The sequence below is a fragment of the Tachyglossus aculeatus genome, chromosome 1, assembly GCF_015852505.1.
Source record: "Tachyglossus aculeatus isolate mTacAcu1 chromosome 1, mTacAcu1.pri, whole genome shotgun sequence".
NCBI classification, from domain to species: domain Eukaryota; kingdom Metazoa; phylum Chordata; class Mammalia; order Monotremata; family Tachyglossidae; genus Tachyglossus; species Tachyglossus aculeatus.
In genome coordinates, this window is record NC_052066.1 from 29,965,151 (window position 1) to 29,981,396 (window position 16,246).

A 16,246-nucleotide genomic window follows, 5' to 3' on the forward strand; every position below is an offset into this window, starting at 1 on the left:
GTTGAGATTAACAAATTCATTCATCCCTCCAGTCGTATTTATTGAGCGCTCACTGGGTGCAGAGCACTGTACTAAGCGCTTGGGAAGTCCAAGTTGGCAACATAGAGAGACGGTCCCTCCCCAACAGCGGGCTCCCAGTCTAGAACTACGAAGCTTAGAAAAATGGAAAGTACATGTAGGAAGGGAGAATATGTTGCCAACTTGTACTTCCCAAGCGCTTAGTACAGTGCTCTGCACACAGTAAGCGCTCAATAAATACAATTGATTGAGAAGACCGATAATTCCCATTTCCCAAAGATTCTGTTGCCCGGGATAACAAGACTCCCACAAGCTCCATTAGCACAAAACTTGTTGTTGTTGTTGTGATAAAAATAGGAAGCAGCGGGGCTCAGTGGAAAGAGCCCGGGCTTTGGAGTCAGAGGTCATGGGTTCAAATCCCAGCTGCGCCACTTGTCAGCTGGGTGACTACTCTGGGCCTCAGTTCCCTCATCTGTAAAATGGGGGTGAAGACTGTGAGCCCCCCGAGGGACAACCTGATCACCTGGTAACCTCCCCAGCGCTTCGAACAGTGCCTTGCACATAGTAAGCGCTTAATAATCAATCAATCGTATTTATTGAGCGCTTACTATGTGCAGAGCACTGTACTGAGCGCTTGGGAAGTACAAATTGGCATCACAATAAATGCCAATTATTAATAAATGCCATTATTTTTAAAAAAAAAGTCCCAGCTCCATAGGTGTGTGAAGTCAACAGATACAGCGCGGCGGGATCAGGTGTCGTTTAAGTTGCCGTCGGGCCGCTGGGAGAGGCGGTCGTAGAGTGGCCAAAGGATCAATAAATCAATCAATCGATCGTATTTATTGAGTGCTTACTATGTGCAGAGCACCGTACTAAGCGCTTGGGAAGCACAAATTGGCAACATATGGAGACATCCGCCAAGCTACCTCTCTTCCTCTTCCCTTATTGCTAATCGAAAGCAATTCCAGGGGCCGAGAGCGGTGTTGGAGGTGAACTTTTCCCTCAGTTCGGGAAAAGGGTCTGAAGTGCCGTTAATAATAATAATAATAATAATAATAATAATAATAATAATAATAATAGCATTTGTTAAGCGCTTACTATGTGCAGAGCACTGTTCTAAGCGCTGGGGGGGATACAAGGTGATCAAGCTGTCCCACGTGGGGGCTCACAGTCTTAATCCCCATTTTACAGGTGAGGGAACTGAGGGTCAGAGAAGTGAAGTGACTTGCCCAAGGTCACGCAGCAGACAAGTGGCGGAGCGGGGATTCGAACCCGTGACCCCTGACTCCAAAGCCCGGGATCTTTCCAATGAGCCACGCTGCTTCAGCCAGGGGCAGGAGGAGCCGCTTCTCCGACCTTCCCCAGGGAATACGTCTCCGGTCACCCTAAAGGAGAGGCGCCTCAATCTTTTTATGGCCCCAAAGTGGAAAAAGTAATCAATCAATCAATCAATCGTATTTATTGAGCACTTACAGTGTGCAGAGCACTGTACTAAGCGCTTGGGAAGTCCAAGTCGGCAACATATAGAGACAGTCCCTACCCAACAGTGGGCTCCCAGTCTAGAAAAGCAGCGTGGCTCAATGGAAAGAGCACGGGCTTTGGAGTCAGAGGTCATGGGTTCGAATCCCGGCTCCCCCACATGTCTGCTGTGTGACCTTGGGCAAGTCACTTCTCTGAGCCTCAGTTCCCTCATAATAATAATAATAATAATAATAATGGCATTTATTAAGCGCTTACTATGTGCAAAGCACTGTTTTAAGCGCGTGGCTCAGTGGAAAGAGCCCGGGCTTTGGAGTCAGAGGTCATGGGTTCAAATCCCCCCTCCGCCACTTGTCAGCTGAGTGACTTTGGGCAAGTCAGAGCCCACTGTTGGGTAGGGACTGTCTCTATATGTTGCCAACTTGTACTTCCCAAGCGCTTAGTACAGTGCTGTGCACACAGTAAGCGCTCAATAAATACAATTGATTGATTGATTGATTGATCCTCTGGGCCTCAGTTACCTCATCTGGAAAATGGGGATTATGATTGTGAGCCCCCACATGGGACAACCTGATCACCTTGTATCCTCCCCAGCGCTTAGAACAGTGCTTTGCACATAGTAAGCGCTTAACAAATACCAAATTATTATTATCTGTTAAATGGGGATTATGATTGTGAGCCCCCACATGGGACAACCTGATCACCTTGTATCCTCCCCAGCGCTTAGAACAGTGCTTTGCACATAGTAAGCGCTTAACAAATGCCAACATTATTATTATTATTATTAGAAAGGCCGCTGAGGAGTGAACGGAGTTATCATTATGGCCCCAAAGCGGAAAAAGTAAGGCCGCTGATCAGTGAGCGGAGTTATCGTTATTGTGATATTTGTTAGAGTGCTTACTATATGTCACGCGCTTTTCTAAGCGCTGGGGTACCCAGTCCCTGTCCCACATGGAGCTCACAGCCTAAGCAGGAGGGGGGAATATTATTTATTATATAATATATATATATATATAATATATATATATATATAATATATAGTGACGCCCAAAATATATATATATATATTATATTATTATTATAGGGGGGAATAATAATAATAATAATAATAATAGGCATTTGTTAAGCGCTTACTATGTGCAAAGCACTGTTCTAAGCGCTAGGGAGGATACAGGGTGATCAGGTTGTCCCACGTGGGGCTCACAGTCTTCATCCCCATTTTCCAGATGAGGCAACTGAGGCCCAGAGAAGTGAAGCGACTTGCCCAAGGTCACACAGCAGACGCGGTGGAGTTGGGATTCGAACCCGTGACCTCGGACTCCAAAGCCCGGGCTGTTGCCACTGAGCCACGTTGCTTCTCTGATAGAACAGAGGCGGGACCCCCGTTCGACATTTGGGGACACTGAGGCCCGAAGAAGTCACGTGACTTGTCTCAGGTCCCACGGCAAGCATTCGGCAGAGCTGGGATTACAGCGACGTCCTCTGATTCCCTCTCCCGCTGGGCCACACCGCAAAGGCGTTCCCGGCTTTCGGTCCTTAATTTCCATTCCCTAGATGGAGAAGCAGCGTGGCGCAGTGGAAAGAGCCCGGGCTTCGGAGTCAGAGGTCATGGGTTCGAATCCCGGCTCTGCCAATTGTCAGCCGTGCGACTTTGGGCTAGTCACTTCACTACTCTGTGCCTCAGTTACCTCATCTCTAAAATGAGGATTAAGACTGTGAGCCCCCCGTGGGACAACCTGATCGCCTTGTAACCTCCCCAGCGCTTAGTACAGTGCTTTGCACATAGTAAGCGCTTCATAAATGCCATCATTATTTTTATTATTATTATTATTCCCAGGCAGATGCCAGGACAAAAATTCCATTCTCAGCGTTTGGGGGTGTGCTTTAGAGACGGTTCTACTGCAGTAGATTTCCCCACACGGCCTCGGAAAGCTAAAGCCAACATGGGACCCTTAGTTTGCTCTGTAAAAGTCGGGAGGCCCAACCTTCCTCTGGCCTCAGCTGTAAAATAGAATCCATATCTATTCTATTTATTTTATTTTGTTAATATGTTTTGTTTTGTTGTCTGTCTCCCCCTTCTAGACTGTGAGCCCACTGTTGGGTAGGGACCGTCTCTATCTGTTGCCAACTTGGACTTCCCAAGCGCTTAGTCTGGTGCTCTGCACACAGTAAGCACGATTGAGTGAATGAATGAATGTTGGGTAGGGACCGTCTCTCTATGTTGCCAACTTGGACTTCCCAAGCGCTTAGTCCAGTGCTCTGCACACAGTAAGCGCTCAATAAGTACGATTGAGTGAATGAATGAATGTTGGGTAGGGACCGTCTCTCTGTGTTGCCAACTTGGACTTCCCAAGCGCTTAGTCCAGTGCTCTGCACACAGTAAGCGCTCAATAAGTACGATTGAATGAATGAATGAATGCTGGGTAGGGACCGTCTCTATCTGTTGCCAACTTGGACTTCCCAAGCGCTTAGTCCAGTGCTCTGCACACAGTAAGCGCTCAATAAATACGATTGAATGAATGAATGAATCTATTATTCTATTTATTTATTTTACTTGTACATGTTTATTCTATTTATTTTATTTTGTTAATATGTTTGATTTTGTTGTCTATTTCCCCCTCCTAGACTGTGAACCCACTGTTGGGTAGGGACCGTCTCTATATGTTGCCAACTTGGACTTCCCAAGCGCTAAGTACAGTGCTCTGCACACAGTAAGCGCTCAATAAATACGATTGAATGAATGAATGAATTTATTACTCTATTTATTGTACTTGTACATGTTTATTCTATTTATTTTATTTTGTTAATATGTTTGATTTTGTTCTCTGCCTCCCCTTCCTAGAGTGTGAACCCACTGTTGGGTAGGGACCGTCTCTAGAGGTTGCCAACTTGTATTTCCCAAGCGCTTAGTCCAGTGCTCTGCACACAGTAAGCGCTCAATAAATACTATTGAATGAATGAATAAATTTATTACTCTATTTTACTTGTACATGTTTATTCTATTTATTTTATTTTGTTAATATGTTTGATTTTGTTCTCTGTCTCCCCTTTCTAGACTGTGAGCCCACTGTTGGGTAAGGACCGTCTCTATATGTTGCCAACCTGTACTTCCCAAGCGCTTAATACAGTGCTCAGCACACAGTAAGCGCTCAATAAATACGATTGATTGATTGATGGATTGATAACCATGCGATTTAGAGTGGTTAGAAGGAGAGCAGGCAACAGAAAATGACGTTTTCCCTCTGTTCGTCGCCTCTTTTCTAGGGACGAAATACGAGCCCCGATTCCCCAAAAGCAGGAAATACTGGTGGAACCCGAGCCACTGTTTGGGGGTGAGTTTTTCCTTTTCTTTCTTTAATACTGATTTATCATCATCATCATCATCATCAATCGTATTTATTGAGCGCTTACTGTGTGCAGCGCACTGTACTAAGCGCTTGGGCTCGGAGTTCTGCCAGAGGCGTCGGAAAAACTGAATTTGAAGTCGCCGTGGCCCCTGTAAACGAATTTGCCCAGTTTCTCCTTTGGCAGAGTGGGAAGAAAGGGCGGCCGGTTGAGGGGAGTTGGATGTTGTCATCTCCCCTCATTCACCCGTCACCTCATCTGCAAAGGTTGTTTAGGGGGTAAATATTTCTGATCACAATCGATCAATCGTATTTATTGAGCGCTTACTGTGTGCAGAGCACTGGACTAAGCGCTTGGGAAGTCCAAGTTGGTCACAACTGGACAACCGAGGACCAAAGTCCTCCGACGCCGTTGGGATAATGTGAGGTTACCATCACGGTTTCAGCTGGCTTCTGTCACTCTCGAAATGTGGGAAAATAAAATAGGAAAACGGGCTACCGGGAACCCTCCGACTTCCATCAGCCAGGTGTAGAATAATCATTATAGAAGAAGCAGAGAAGCGGCGTGGCTCGGTGGAAAGAGCCCGGGCTTTGGAGTCAGGGGTCGTGGGTTCAAATCCCGGCTCCGCCGACTGTCAGCTGGGTGACTCTGGGCCTCAGTTCCCTCATCTGTAAAATGGGGATGAAGACTGTGAGCCCCAAGTGGGAGAAGCTGATCACCTTGTATCCTCCCCAGCGCTTAGAACGGTGCTTTGCACATAGTAAGCGCTTAACAGATGCCATTATTATTAATAATAATTGTGGTGTTTAAGAATAATAATATTTATTTATATTTATTACTCTATTTATTTTACCTGTACATATCTATTCTATTTATTTTATTTTGTTAGTATGTTTGGTTTTGTTCTCTGTCTCCCCCTTTTAGACTGTGAGCCCACTGTTGGGTAGGGACCGTCTCTATATGTTGCCAACTTGTACTTCCCAAGCGCTTAGTACAGTGCTCTGCGCACAGTAAGCACTCAATAAATACGATTGGTTGATTGATTGATTGATTTGTTAAGCGCGTACCATGTGCAAAGCACTGTTCGAAGTGCTGGGGTAGATATAAGGTGATCAGGTTGTCCCATGTGGGACTCACAGTCCTCATCCCGCTTTTACAGATGAAGGAACTGAGACCCAGAGAATAATAATAATAATAATAATGGTATTTGTTAAGCGCTTACTATGTGCAAAGCACTGTTCTAAGCGCTGGGGAGGTTACAAGGTGATCAGGTTGTCTCACGGGGGGATAACTGTTTTATTCCCTTATTTATTTATTCACAGTCTTTTAGACTGTGAGCCCACTGTTGGGTAGGGACTGTCTCTATATGTTGCCATCTTGTACTTCCCAAGCGCTTAGTACAGTGCTCTGCACACAGTAAGCGCTCAATAAATACAATTGATTGATTGATTCCCCATTTTTACAGATGAGGGAACTGAGGCCCAGAGAAGTGAAGTGACTTGCCCAGAGTCGCACAGCTGACAGTTGGCGGAGCCGGGATTTGAACCCACGACCCTTGACTCCAGAGCCCGGGCTGTTTCCACTGAGCCGTATTTGTTGAGTCAGAAGGACCTGGATTCTAATCCCGGCCCCGCCACTTGTCGGCTCTGTGTCCTTGGATAAGTCACTTGACTTCTGTGCGTCGGTCACCTCACCGGGAAAATAGGAATTGAGACTGTGAGCTGATTTGCTTGTGTCCATCCCAGCGCTTAGTACAGTGCCCGGCACATAGTAAGCACTTAACGAATACCATTGTCATCATCATCATCAGGGAAGGCCTCAGTCAATCAGTTGTATGTATTGAGCACTTACTGTGTGCAGAACACTATGCTCAGTCAATCAATCAGTACTATATATTGAGCGCTTACTGTGTGCAGAACACTGTACTAAGAGCTAGGGAGAGTACAGTAGAAGAATTGGTCAACCCGTTCCCTGCCCACAGAGAGTTTACGGTCTAGAAGGGGAGACAGGCATTTATATAAATAAATTGCGGATGTGGATGTCAATACTATGGGGATAATAATAATATATGTTGCCAATTTGTACTTCCCAAGCGCTTAGTACAGTGCTCTGCGCATAGTAAGCGCTCAATTAAATACGATTGATGATGATGATGAATAATAATAATGGCATTTATTAAGCCCTTCTTATATGCAAAGCACTTTTCTAAGCACGTGGCTCAATGGAAAGAGCCCGGGCTTTGGAGTCAGAGGTCATGGGTTCAAATCCCGCCTCCGCCACTTGTCAGCTGGGTGACTTTGGGCAAGTCAGAGCCCACTGTTGGGTAGGGACCGTCTCTATATGTTGCCAACTTGTACTTCCCAAGCGCTTAGTACAGTGCTCTGCACACAGTAAGCGCTCAATAAATATGATTGATTGATTGATTGATTGATTGATTCTCTGGGCCTCAGTTACCTCGTCTGGAAAATGGGGATTATGACTGTGAGCCCCACATGGGACAACCTGATCACCTTGTATCCTCCCCAGTGCTTAGAACAGTGCTTTGCACATAGTAAGCGCTTAACAAATACCAAATTATTATTATTATTATCTGTAAAATGGGGATTATGATTGTGAACCCCCACATGACACAACCTGATCACCTTGTATCCTCCTCAGCACTTAGAACAGTGCTTTGCACATAGTAAGCGCTTAACAAATACCAAATTATGATTATTATCTGTTAAATGGGGATTATGATTGTGAGCCCCCCATGGGACAACCTGATCACCTTGTATCCTCCCCAGCACTTAGAACAGTGCTTTGCACATAGTAAGCGCTTAACAAATACCAAATTATTAGTATTATCTGTTAAATGGGGATTATGATTGTGAGCCCCCCATGGGACAACCTGATCATCTTGTATCCTCCCCAGCGCTTAGAACAGTGCTTTACACATAGTAAGCGCTTAACAAATACCAAATTATTATTATTATCTGTAAAATGGGGATTATGATTGTGAGCCCCCACATGGGACAACCTGATCACCTTGTATCCTCCCCAGCGCTTAGAACAGTGCTTTGCACATAGTAAGCGCTTAACAAATACCAAATTATTATTATTATCTGTAAAATGGGGATTATGATTGTGAGTCCCACATGGGACAACCTGATCAGCTTGTATTCTCCCCAGCGCTTAGAACAGTGCTTTGCACATAGTAGGTGCTTAAGTACCAAATTATTATTATTATTATCTGTAAAATGGGGATTATGATTGTGAGCCCCCACATGGGACAACCTGATCACCTTGTATCCTCCCCAGCGCTTAGAACAGTGCTTTGCACATAGTAAGCGCTTAACAAATACCAAATTATTATTATTATCTGTAAAATGGGGATTATGATTGTGAGTCCCACATGGGACAACCTGATCAGCTTGTATTCTCCCCAGCGCTTAGAACAGTGCTTTGCACATAGTAGGCGCTTAAGTACCAAATTATTATTATTATTATCTGTAAAATGGGGATTATGATTGTGAGCCCCAACATTGGACAACCTGATCACCTTGTATCCTCCCCAGCGCTTAGAACAGTGCTTTGCACATAGTAAGCGCTTAACAAATACCAAATTATTATTATTATCTGTAAAATGGGGATTATGATTGTGAGCCCCCACATGGGACAACCTGATCACCTTGTATCCTCCCCAGCACTTAGAACAGTGCTTTGCACATAGTAAGCGCTTAACAAATACCAAATTATTATTATTATCTGTAAAATGGGGATTATGATTGTGAGCCCCACATGGGACAACCTGATCAGCTTGTATTCTCCCCAGCGCTTAGAACAGTGCTTTGCACATAGTAGGCACTTAAGTACCAAATTATTATTATTATTATCTGTAAAATGGGGATTACGATTGTGAGCCCCCACATGGGACAACCTGATCACCTTGTATCCTCCCCAGCGGTTAGAACAGTGCTTTGCACATAGTAAGCACTTAACAAATACCAAATTATTATTATTATCTGTTAAATGGGGATTATGATTGTAAGCCCCCACATGGGACAACCTGATCACCTTGTGTCCTCCCCAGCGCTTAGAGCAGTGCTTTGCACATAGTAAGTGCTTAACAAATACCAAATTATTATTATTATCTGTAAAATGGGGATTATGATTGTGAGCCCCCACATGGGACAACCTGATCACCTTGTATCCTCCCCAGCACTTAGAACAGTGCTTTGCACATAGTAAGTGCTTAACAAATACCAAATTATTATTATTATTATTACAGTTGTCCCACGGGGGGCTCACAGTCTTCATCCCCATTTTCCAGATGAGGTCACCGAGGCCCGGAGAAGTGAGGTGACTCGCCCAAAGTCACCCAGCTGACAATTGGCGGAGCCGGGATTTGAACCCACGACCTCTGACTCCAAAGCCCCGGGCTCTTTCCACCGAGCCGCGGCTTCTCTGAGGGAGGGGGTGAATTAAGAAAAGCAACCGTGGCTCAGTGGAAAGAGCCCGGGCTTTGGATTCAGAGGTCGTGGGTTCAAATCCCGGCTCCGCCCCTTGTCAGCTGTGTGACTTTGGGCAAGTCACTTCACTTCTCTGGGCCTCAGTTCCCTCATCTGGAAAATGGGGATGAAGACTGTGAGCCCCCCGAGGGACAACCTGATCACCTTGTAACCTCCCCAGTGCTTAGAGCAGTGCTTGGCACATAGTAAGCACTTAATAAATGCCATTATTATTATTTAAGGGAGGAAATCAGGGTGACGCAGAAGGGAGTGGGAAAAGAGGAAAGGAGGGCTTAGTCAGGGAAGGCTTCTTGGAGGAGACGGGCCTTCAGTCCAGTGCTCTGCACATAGTAAGCACTCACTAAATACGATTGATGATGATGATTTATTTTACTTGTACATATCTATTCTATTTATTTTATTTTGTTAGTATGTTTGGTTTTGTTCTCTGTCTCCCCCTTTTAGACTGTGAGCCCACTGTTGAGTAGGGACTGTCTCTATATGTTGCCAATTTGTACTTCCCAAGCGCTTAGTACAGTGCTCTGCACATAGTAAGCGCTCAATAAATACGATTGATGATGATTCAGTAAGGCTTCGAGGGAGGGGAGGGTGATTGTTTGTCGGACGAGGGCAAGAGGTGGCCAAGAGATGACAGCTTGACTTGTGAAGCTTGTTGCCCCTTTCCGTATAAGAGTGAAGGGTTAATCAATTGATTTGAGGGAGGTGCTGTGAAGGAAGGAGCTCGAAGCGGGAAGGAAATCAGTCAATCAGCGCTTAGAACAGTGCTTGGCACATAGTGAGCGCTTAACAAATACCATTATATCATATTTATTGAATAATAATAATAATAATGATGGCATTTATTAAGCGCTTATTATGCGCCAAGCACTGTTCTGTAAGCGCTGGGGAGGTTACAAGGTGATCAGGTTGTCCCACGGGGGGGCTCACAGTCTTCATCCCCATTTTCCAGATGAGATCACTGAGGCCCAGAGAAGTGACTTGCTCCAAGTCACGCAGCTGAGAATTGGCGGAGCCGGGATTTGAACCCAGGACCTCCGACTCCAAAGCCGGTGCTGTTTCCGCTGAGCCACGCCGCTCCCAGCCCTAAGCACTTGGGAGAGTCCAATACAATGGAGTTGGAAGATGCGATCCCTTGCCCACCAGGAGTTTACATTCTATAGAGAAGCAGCGTGGCTCAGTGGAAAGAGCCCGGGCTTTGGAGTCAGAGGTCATGGGTTCGAATGCCGACTCCACCACGTGTCTGCTGTGTGACCTTGGGCAAGCCACTTAACTTCTCTGAGCCTCAGTTACCTCACCTGTAAAATGGGGATTAAGACTGTGAGCCCCATGTGGGACAAGTTGATCACTTTGTATCCCCCCCCAGCGCTTAGAACAGTGCTATGCACATAGTAAGCGCTTAACAAATGCCGTCATTATTATTATTATTATTATAAGCGCTTAGTACAGTGCTCTGCACACAGTAAGCGCTCAATAAATACGATTGATGATATAAGGGACGCAGACATTAAAATAAATTACAGATAGGGGAAGAGGCAGAGTGGAAGAGGAGGTGTGTAAGTGCCCAGGGGTTGAAGGTGAGGGGAACATCTGTTTCGGTGAGGCAGAAGGGAGGGGAAATGAGAGCTTAGTCAGGGAAGGCCTCTTGGAGAACTTGGGATTTGAAGAGGGCTTCGCAGGTGGAGAGGGTAACATTGTAATAATAATGGGATTTGTTTATTCATTCATTGTCGTATTTATTGAGCGCTTACTGTGTGCAGAGCACTGGACTGAGCGCTTGGGAAGTACAAGTTGGCAGCATCTAGGGACGGTCCCTACCCAACAGTGGGCTCACAGTCTAGAAGGGGGAGACAGAGAACAAAACAAAACATATTAAAATCAAATAAATAGAATAAATATGTACAAATAAAATGGTAGGTTCATTCATTCATTCAGTCGTATTTATTGAGCGGTTACTGGGTGCAGAGCACTGGACTAAGCGCTTGGGAAGTCCAAGTTGGCAGCATCTAGAGACGGTCCCTACCCAACAGTGGGCTCACAGTCTAGAAGGGGGAGACAGACAACAAAACAAAACATATTAAAATCAAATAAATAGAATAAATATGTACAAATAAAATGGTAGGTTCATTCATTCATTCATTCAGTCATATGTATTGAGTGCTTACTGTGTGCAGAGCACTGGACTAAGCGCTTGGGAAGTACAAGTTGGCAACATATAGAGGCGGTCCCTACCCAACAGCGGGCTAACAGTCTAGAAGGGGGAGACGGACAACGAAACAAAACATATTAAAATCAAATAAATAGAATAAATATGTACAAATAAAATGGTAGGTTCATTCATTCATTCAGTCGTATTTATTGAGCGCTTACTGTGTGCAGAGCACTGGACTAAGCGCTTGGGAAGTACAAGTTGGCAACATCTAGAGACGGTCCCTACCCAACAGCGGGCTCACAGTCTAGAAGGGGGAGACAGACAACAAAACAAAACATATTAACAAAATAAAACAAATAGAATAAATATGTACAAGTAAAATAGAGTAATAAATCTGTACAAACGTATATACATATATACAGGTGCTGTGGGGAGGGGAAGAAGGTAAGGTGGGGGGATGGGGATGAGGAGAGGGAGGTTATCCCACGGGGAGCTCACAGTCCTAATCCCCATTCTATAGATGAAGGAATTGAGGCCCAGAGAAGTGAAGAAGTGACTTGCCTAAAGTCACCCAGCTGACACTGGCAGAGTAGGGATTCGAACCCATGACCTCTGACTCCAAAGCCCGGGCTCTTTCATTCATTCATTCATTCATTCAGTTGTATTTATTGAGCGCTTACTGTGTGCAGAGCACTGGACTAATCGTTGGGGAAGTCCAAGTTGGCAACATCTAGAGACGGTCCCTACCCAACAGCGGGCTCACGGTCTAGAAGGGGGAGACAGACAACAAAACAAAACATATTAACAGAATAAAATAAATAGAATAAATATGTACAAATAAAATAAATAGAGTAATAAATGCGTACAAACATATATCCATATATACAGGTGCTGTGGGGAGGGGAAGGAGGTAAGGCCGGGGGGATGGGGAAGGGCAGGAGGGGGAGAGGGAGGTTATCCCACGAGGGGCTCACAGTCCTCATCCCCATTCTACAGATGAGGAAACTGAGGCCCAGAGAAGTGAAGTGACTTGCCTAAAGTCACACAGCTGACAGTTGGCGGAGCCGGAATTTGAACCCATGACCTCTAACCCCCAAGCCTGGGCTCTTTCATTCATTCATTCATTCATTCAATCGTATTGATTGAGCGCTTACTGTGTGCAGAGCACTGGACTAAGCGCTTGGGAAGTCCAAGTTGGCAACATATAGGGATGGTCCCTACCCAACAGCGGGCTCACGGTCTAGAACGGGGGGGACAGAGAACAAAACCAAACATATTAACCAAATAAAATAAATAGAATAAATATGTACAAATAAAATAAATAAAGAAATAGAGTAATAAATACGTACGAACATATAGACATATATACAGGTGACACGCTGCTTCTCAAACCTAAACCCTTATCTAGAGAAGCAGCATGGCGTAGCGCCTAGAGCTGGAGCCTGGGACTCAAAGATTGGGGAAGCAGCGTGGCTCATTGGAAAGAGCCCGGGCTTTGGAGTCAGAGGTCATGGGTTCGAGTCCCGACTCTGCCGCATGTCCGCTGTGTGACCTTGGGCAAGTCACTTCACTTCTCTGAGCCTCAGTTCCCTCATTTGTAAAATGGGGATGAAGACTGTGAGCCCCACGTGGGACAACTTGATCGCCTTGTATCCCCCCCAGCGCTTAGAACAGTGCTCTGCACATAGTAAGCGCTTAACAAATGCCATTATTATTATTATTATTATTATTATCACGGGTTCTAATCCCGGCTCCGCCTCTCATCTGCTGTGGGACCCTGGGCACGTTTGAGGTACAGTGTATAGGCCGGCGTCGGAGGAGCGAAGTGTGCGGGCCGAGTGGGAGATCGGGGAGATTGAACGCCTTAAAGCCGACAATAATAATAATAATAATAATAATAATGATGATGGCATTTATTATTCATTTATTCATTCATTCAGTCGTATTTATTGAGTGCTTACTGTGTGCAGAGCACTGGACTAAGCGCTGGGGAAGTCCAAGTCGGCAACATATAGAATAGAGACGGTCCGTGCCCAACAGCGGGTTCACAGTCTAGAAGGGGGAGACAGACAGCGAAACAAAACAAATTAACAAAATACAAAAAAAAGATAGGGTAAGTGTAGTATAGAATAGTGTACTATCCTGTTTATTTTGTTAATGATGTGCATCTAGCTTTATTTCTATTTATTCTGAAGACTTGACACCTGTCCACATGTTTTGTTTTGTTGTTCGTCTCCCCCTTGTAGACTGTGAGCCCGCTGTTGGGTAGGGACCGTCTCTCTGTGTTGTTGACGTGTACTTCCCAAGCGCTTAGTCCAGTGCTCTGCACACAGTAAGCGCTCAATAAATATGATTGAATGAATGAATGAATAAATAGAATGAATTTGTACAAGTAAAATAAATAAAATTTATCTAATCTGACCTACTAATTCTGAATACTGCAAGTACAACCCTATTAAGCGCTGACTATGTGCAAAGCACTGTTCTAAGCGCTGGGGAGGTTACAAGGTGATCAGGTTGTCCCACGGGGGGCTCACAGTCTTCATCCCCATTTTCCAGATGAGGGAACTGAGGCCCAGAGAAGTGAAGTGACTTGCCCAGAGTCACACAGCTGACCGTTGGCGGAGCCGGGATTTGAACCCATGACCTCTGACTCCAGAGCCCGGGCTGTTTCCACTGAGCCACTGCTGAGCCTGTGCTGTTTCCACTGAGCTTAGAACAGTGCTTGGCACGTAGTAAGCGCTTAACAAATACCAAAATTATTATTATTGTTATTAAAAGATAGTTGGGTTGGACACAGTCCCCATCATTCATTCATTCATTCAATTGTATTTATTGAGCGCTTACTGTGTGCAGAGCACTGTACTAAGCGCTTGGGAAGTCCAAGTCGGCAACATCTAGAGACGGTCCCTACCCAACATCGGGCTCACAGTCTAGAAGGGAGGGACAGACAACGAAACAAAACATATTAACAAAATAAAATAAATTGAATATGTACAGGTAAAATAAAAGAAAATTTATCTAATCTGACCTACTAATTCAAGAGAAGCAGTGTGGCTCAGTGGAAAGAGCCCAGGCTTTGGAGTCGGAGGTCATGGGTTCAAATCCCGGCTCCGCCAACTGTCAGCTGTGTGACTTTGGGCAAGTCACTTCACTTCTCTGGGCCTCAGTTCCCTCATCTGTAAAATGGGGATTAAAACTGTGAGCCCCCCTCAGGGACAGCCTGATCACCTTGTCACCTCCCCAGCGCTTAGAACAGTGCTTTGCACATAGTAAGCACTTAATAAATACCATTATTATTATTATTATTATTATTATTCTGAATACTGCAAGTGCAACCCTATTAAGCGCTTACTATGTGCAAAGCACTGTTCTAAGCGCTGGGGAGGTTACAAGGTGATCAGGTTGTCCCACGGGGGGCTCACGGTCTTCATCCCCATTTTACAGATGAGGGAACTGAGTTTGCATCTGCTGCAGATATGGATGGGCAACTACTGGAGGTTCTCGAGGAGTGGGGAACGTTGGACTGGAGTCGGAGAGAAAAAGGAGGCTGACACAGTGGTCAGGCAAGATAGAGAATTAGAAATTAGAATTCGAATTAGGAACTGGAGAAGCAGCGTGGCTCAGTGGAAAGAGCCTGGGCTTTGGAGTCAGAGGTCACGGGTTCAAATCCTGGCTCCGCCAAATGTCAGCCGGGTGACTTGGGGCAAGTCGCTTCACTTCTCAGCGTGGCTCAGTGGAAAGAGCCCGGGCTTTGGAGTCAGAGGTCATGGGTTCGATTTCCGGCTCCACCACATGACCTTGGGCAAGTCACTTAACTTCTCTGAGCCTCAGTTCCCTCATCCGTAAAATGGGGATTAAGACGGTGAGCCCCACATGGGACAACTTGATCACCTTGTATCCCCCCCAACGCTTAGAACAGTGCTTTGCACATAGTAAGCACTTAAATGCCATTATTATTATTATTATTATTATTATTATTATTATTATTCTCTGGGCCTCAGTTACCTCATATGTAAAATGGGGATTAAGACTGTGAGCCCCACGTGGAACAACTTTATCACCTTGTATCCCCCCAACGCTTAGAACAGTGCTTTGCACATAGTAAGCGCTTAATAAATGCCATCATTATTATTATTATTCTCCGGGCCTCAGTTCCCTCATCTGGAAAATGGGGATTAAGACTGTGAGCCCCACGTGGGACAGCTTGATCACCTTGTAGCCCCCCCATTGATTAGAACAGTGCTTTGCACATTGTAAGTGCTTAACAAATGCCATTATTATTATCATTATTATTATTATTATTCTCTGGGCCTCAGTTACCTCATGTTGCCAACTTGTACTTCCCAAGCGCTTAGTCCAGTGCTCTGCACACAGTAAGTGCTCAATAAATATGACTGAATGAATGAATGAACCTACCATTTTATTTGTACATATTCATTCTACTTATTTTATTTTGTTGATATGTTTTGTTCTCTGTCTGCCCCTTCTAGACTGTGAGCCCGTTGTTGGGTAGGGACCGTCTCTCGATGTTGCCAACTTGTACTTCCCAAGCGCTTAGTCCAGTGCTCTGCACACAGTAAGCGCTCAATCAATACGAATGAATGAATGAATGAATGAATCTGTAAAATGGGGATTAAGACTGGGAGCCCCCCGTGGGACAACCTGATCACTTTGTATCCCCCACAACACTTAGAACAGTGCTTTGCATATAGTAGCCCTTAACAAAAGCCATTATTATTAT

The 16,246-nt window shown here is 45.1% G+C and overlaps 1 protein-coding gene across 1 annotated transcript in view; it reads left to right on the forward strand.

The window, feature by feature from the left end:
• UBXN7 (UBX domain protein 7) overlaps positions 1 to 16,246 on the forward strand; it is a 153,971-nt gene that overhangs the window by 62,592 nt on the left and 75,133 nt on the right. Inside the window, exon 3 of the mRNA XM_038742286.1 lies at positions 4,762 to 4,829. Coding sequence (XP_038598214.1) covers positions 4,762 to 4,829 — 68 coding nt within the window. The remainder of the gene's footprint in view (positions 1 to 4,761; positions 4,830 to 16,246) is intronic.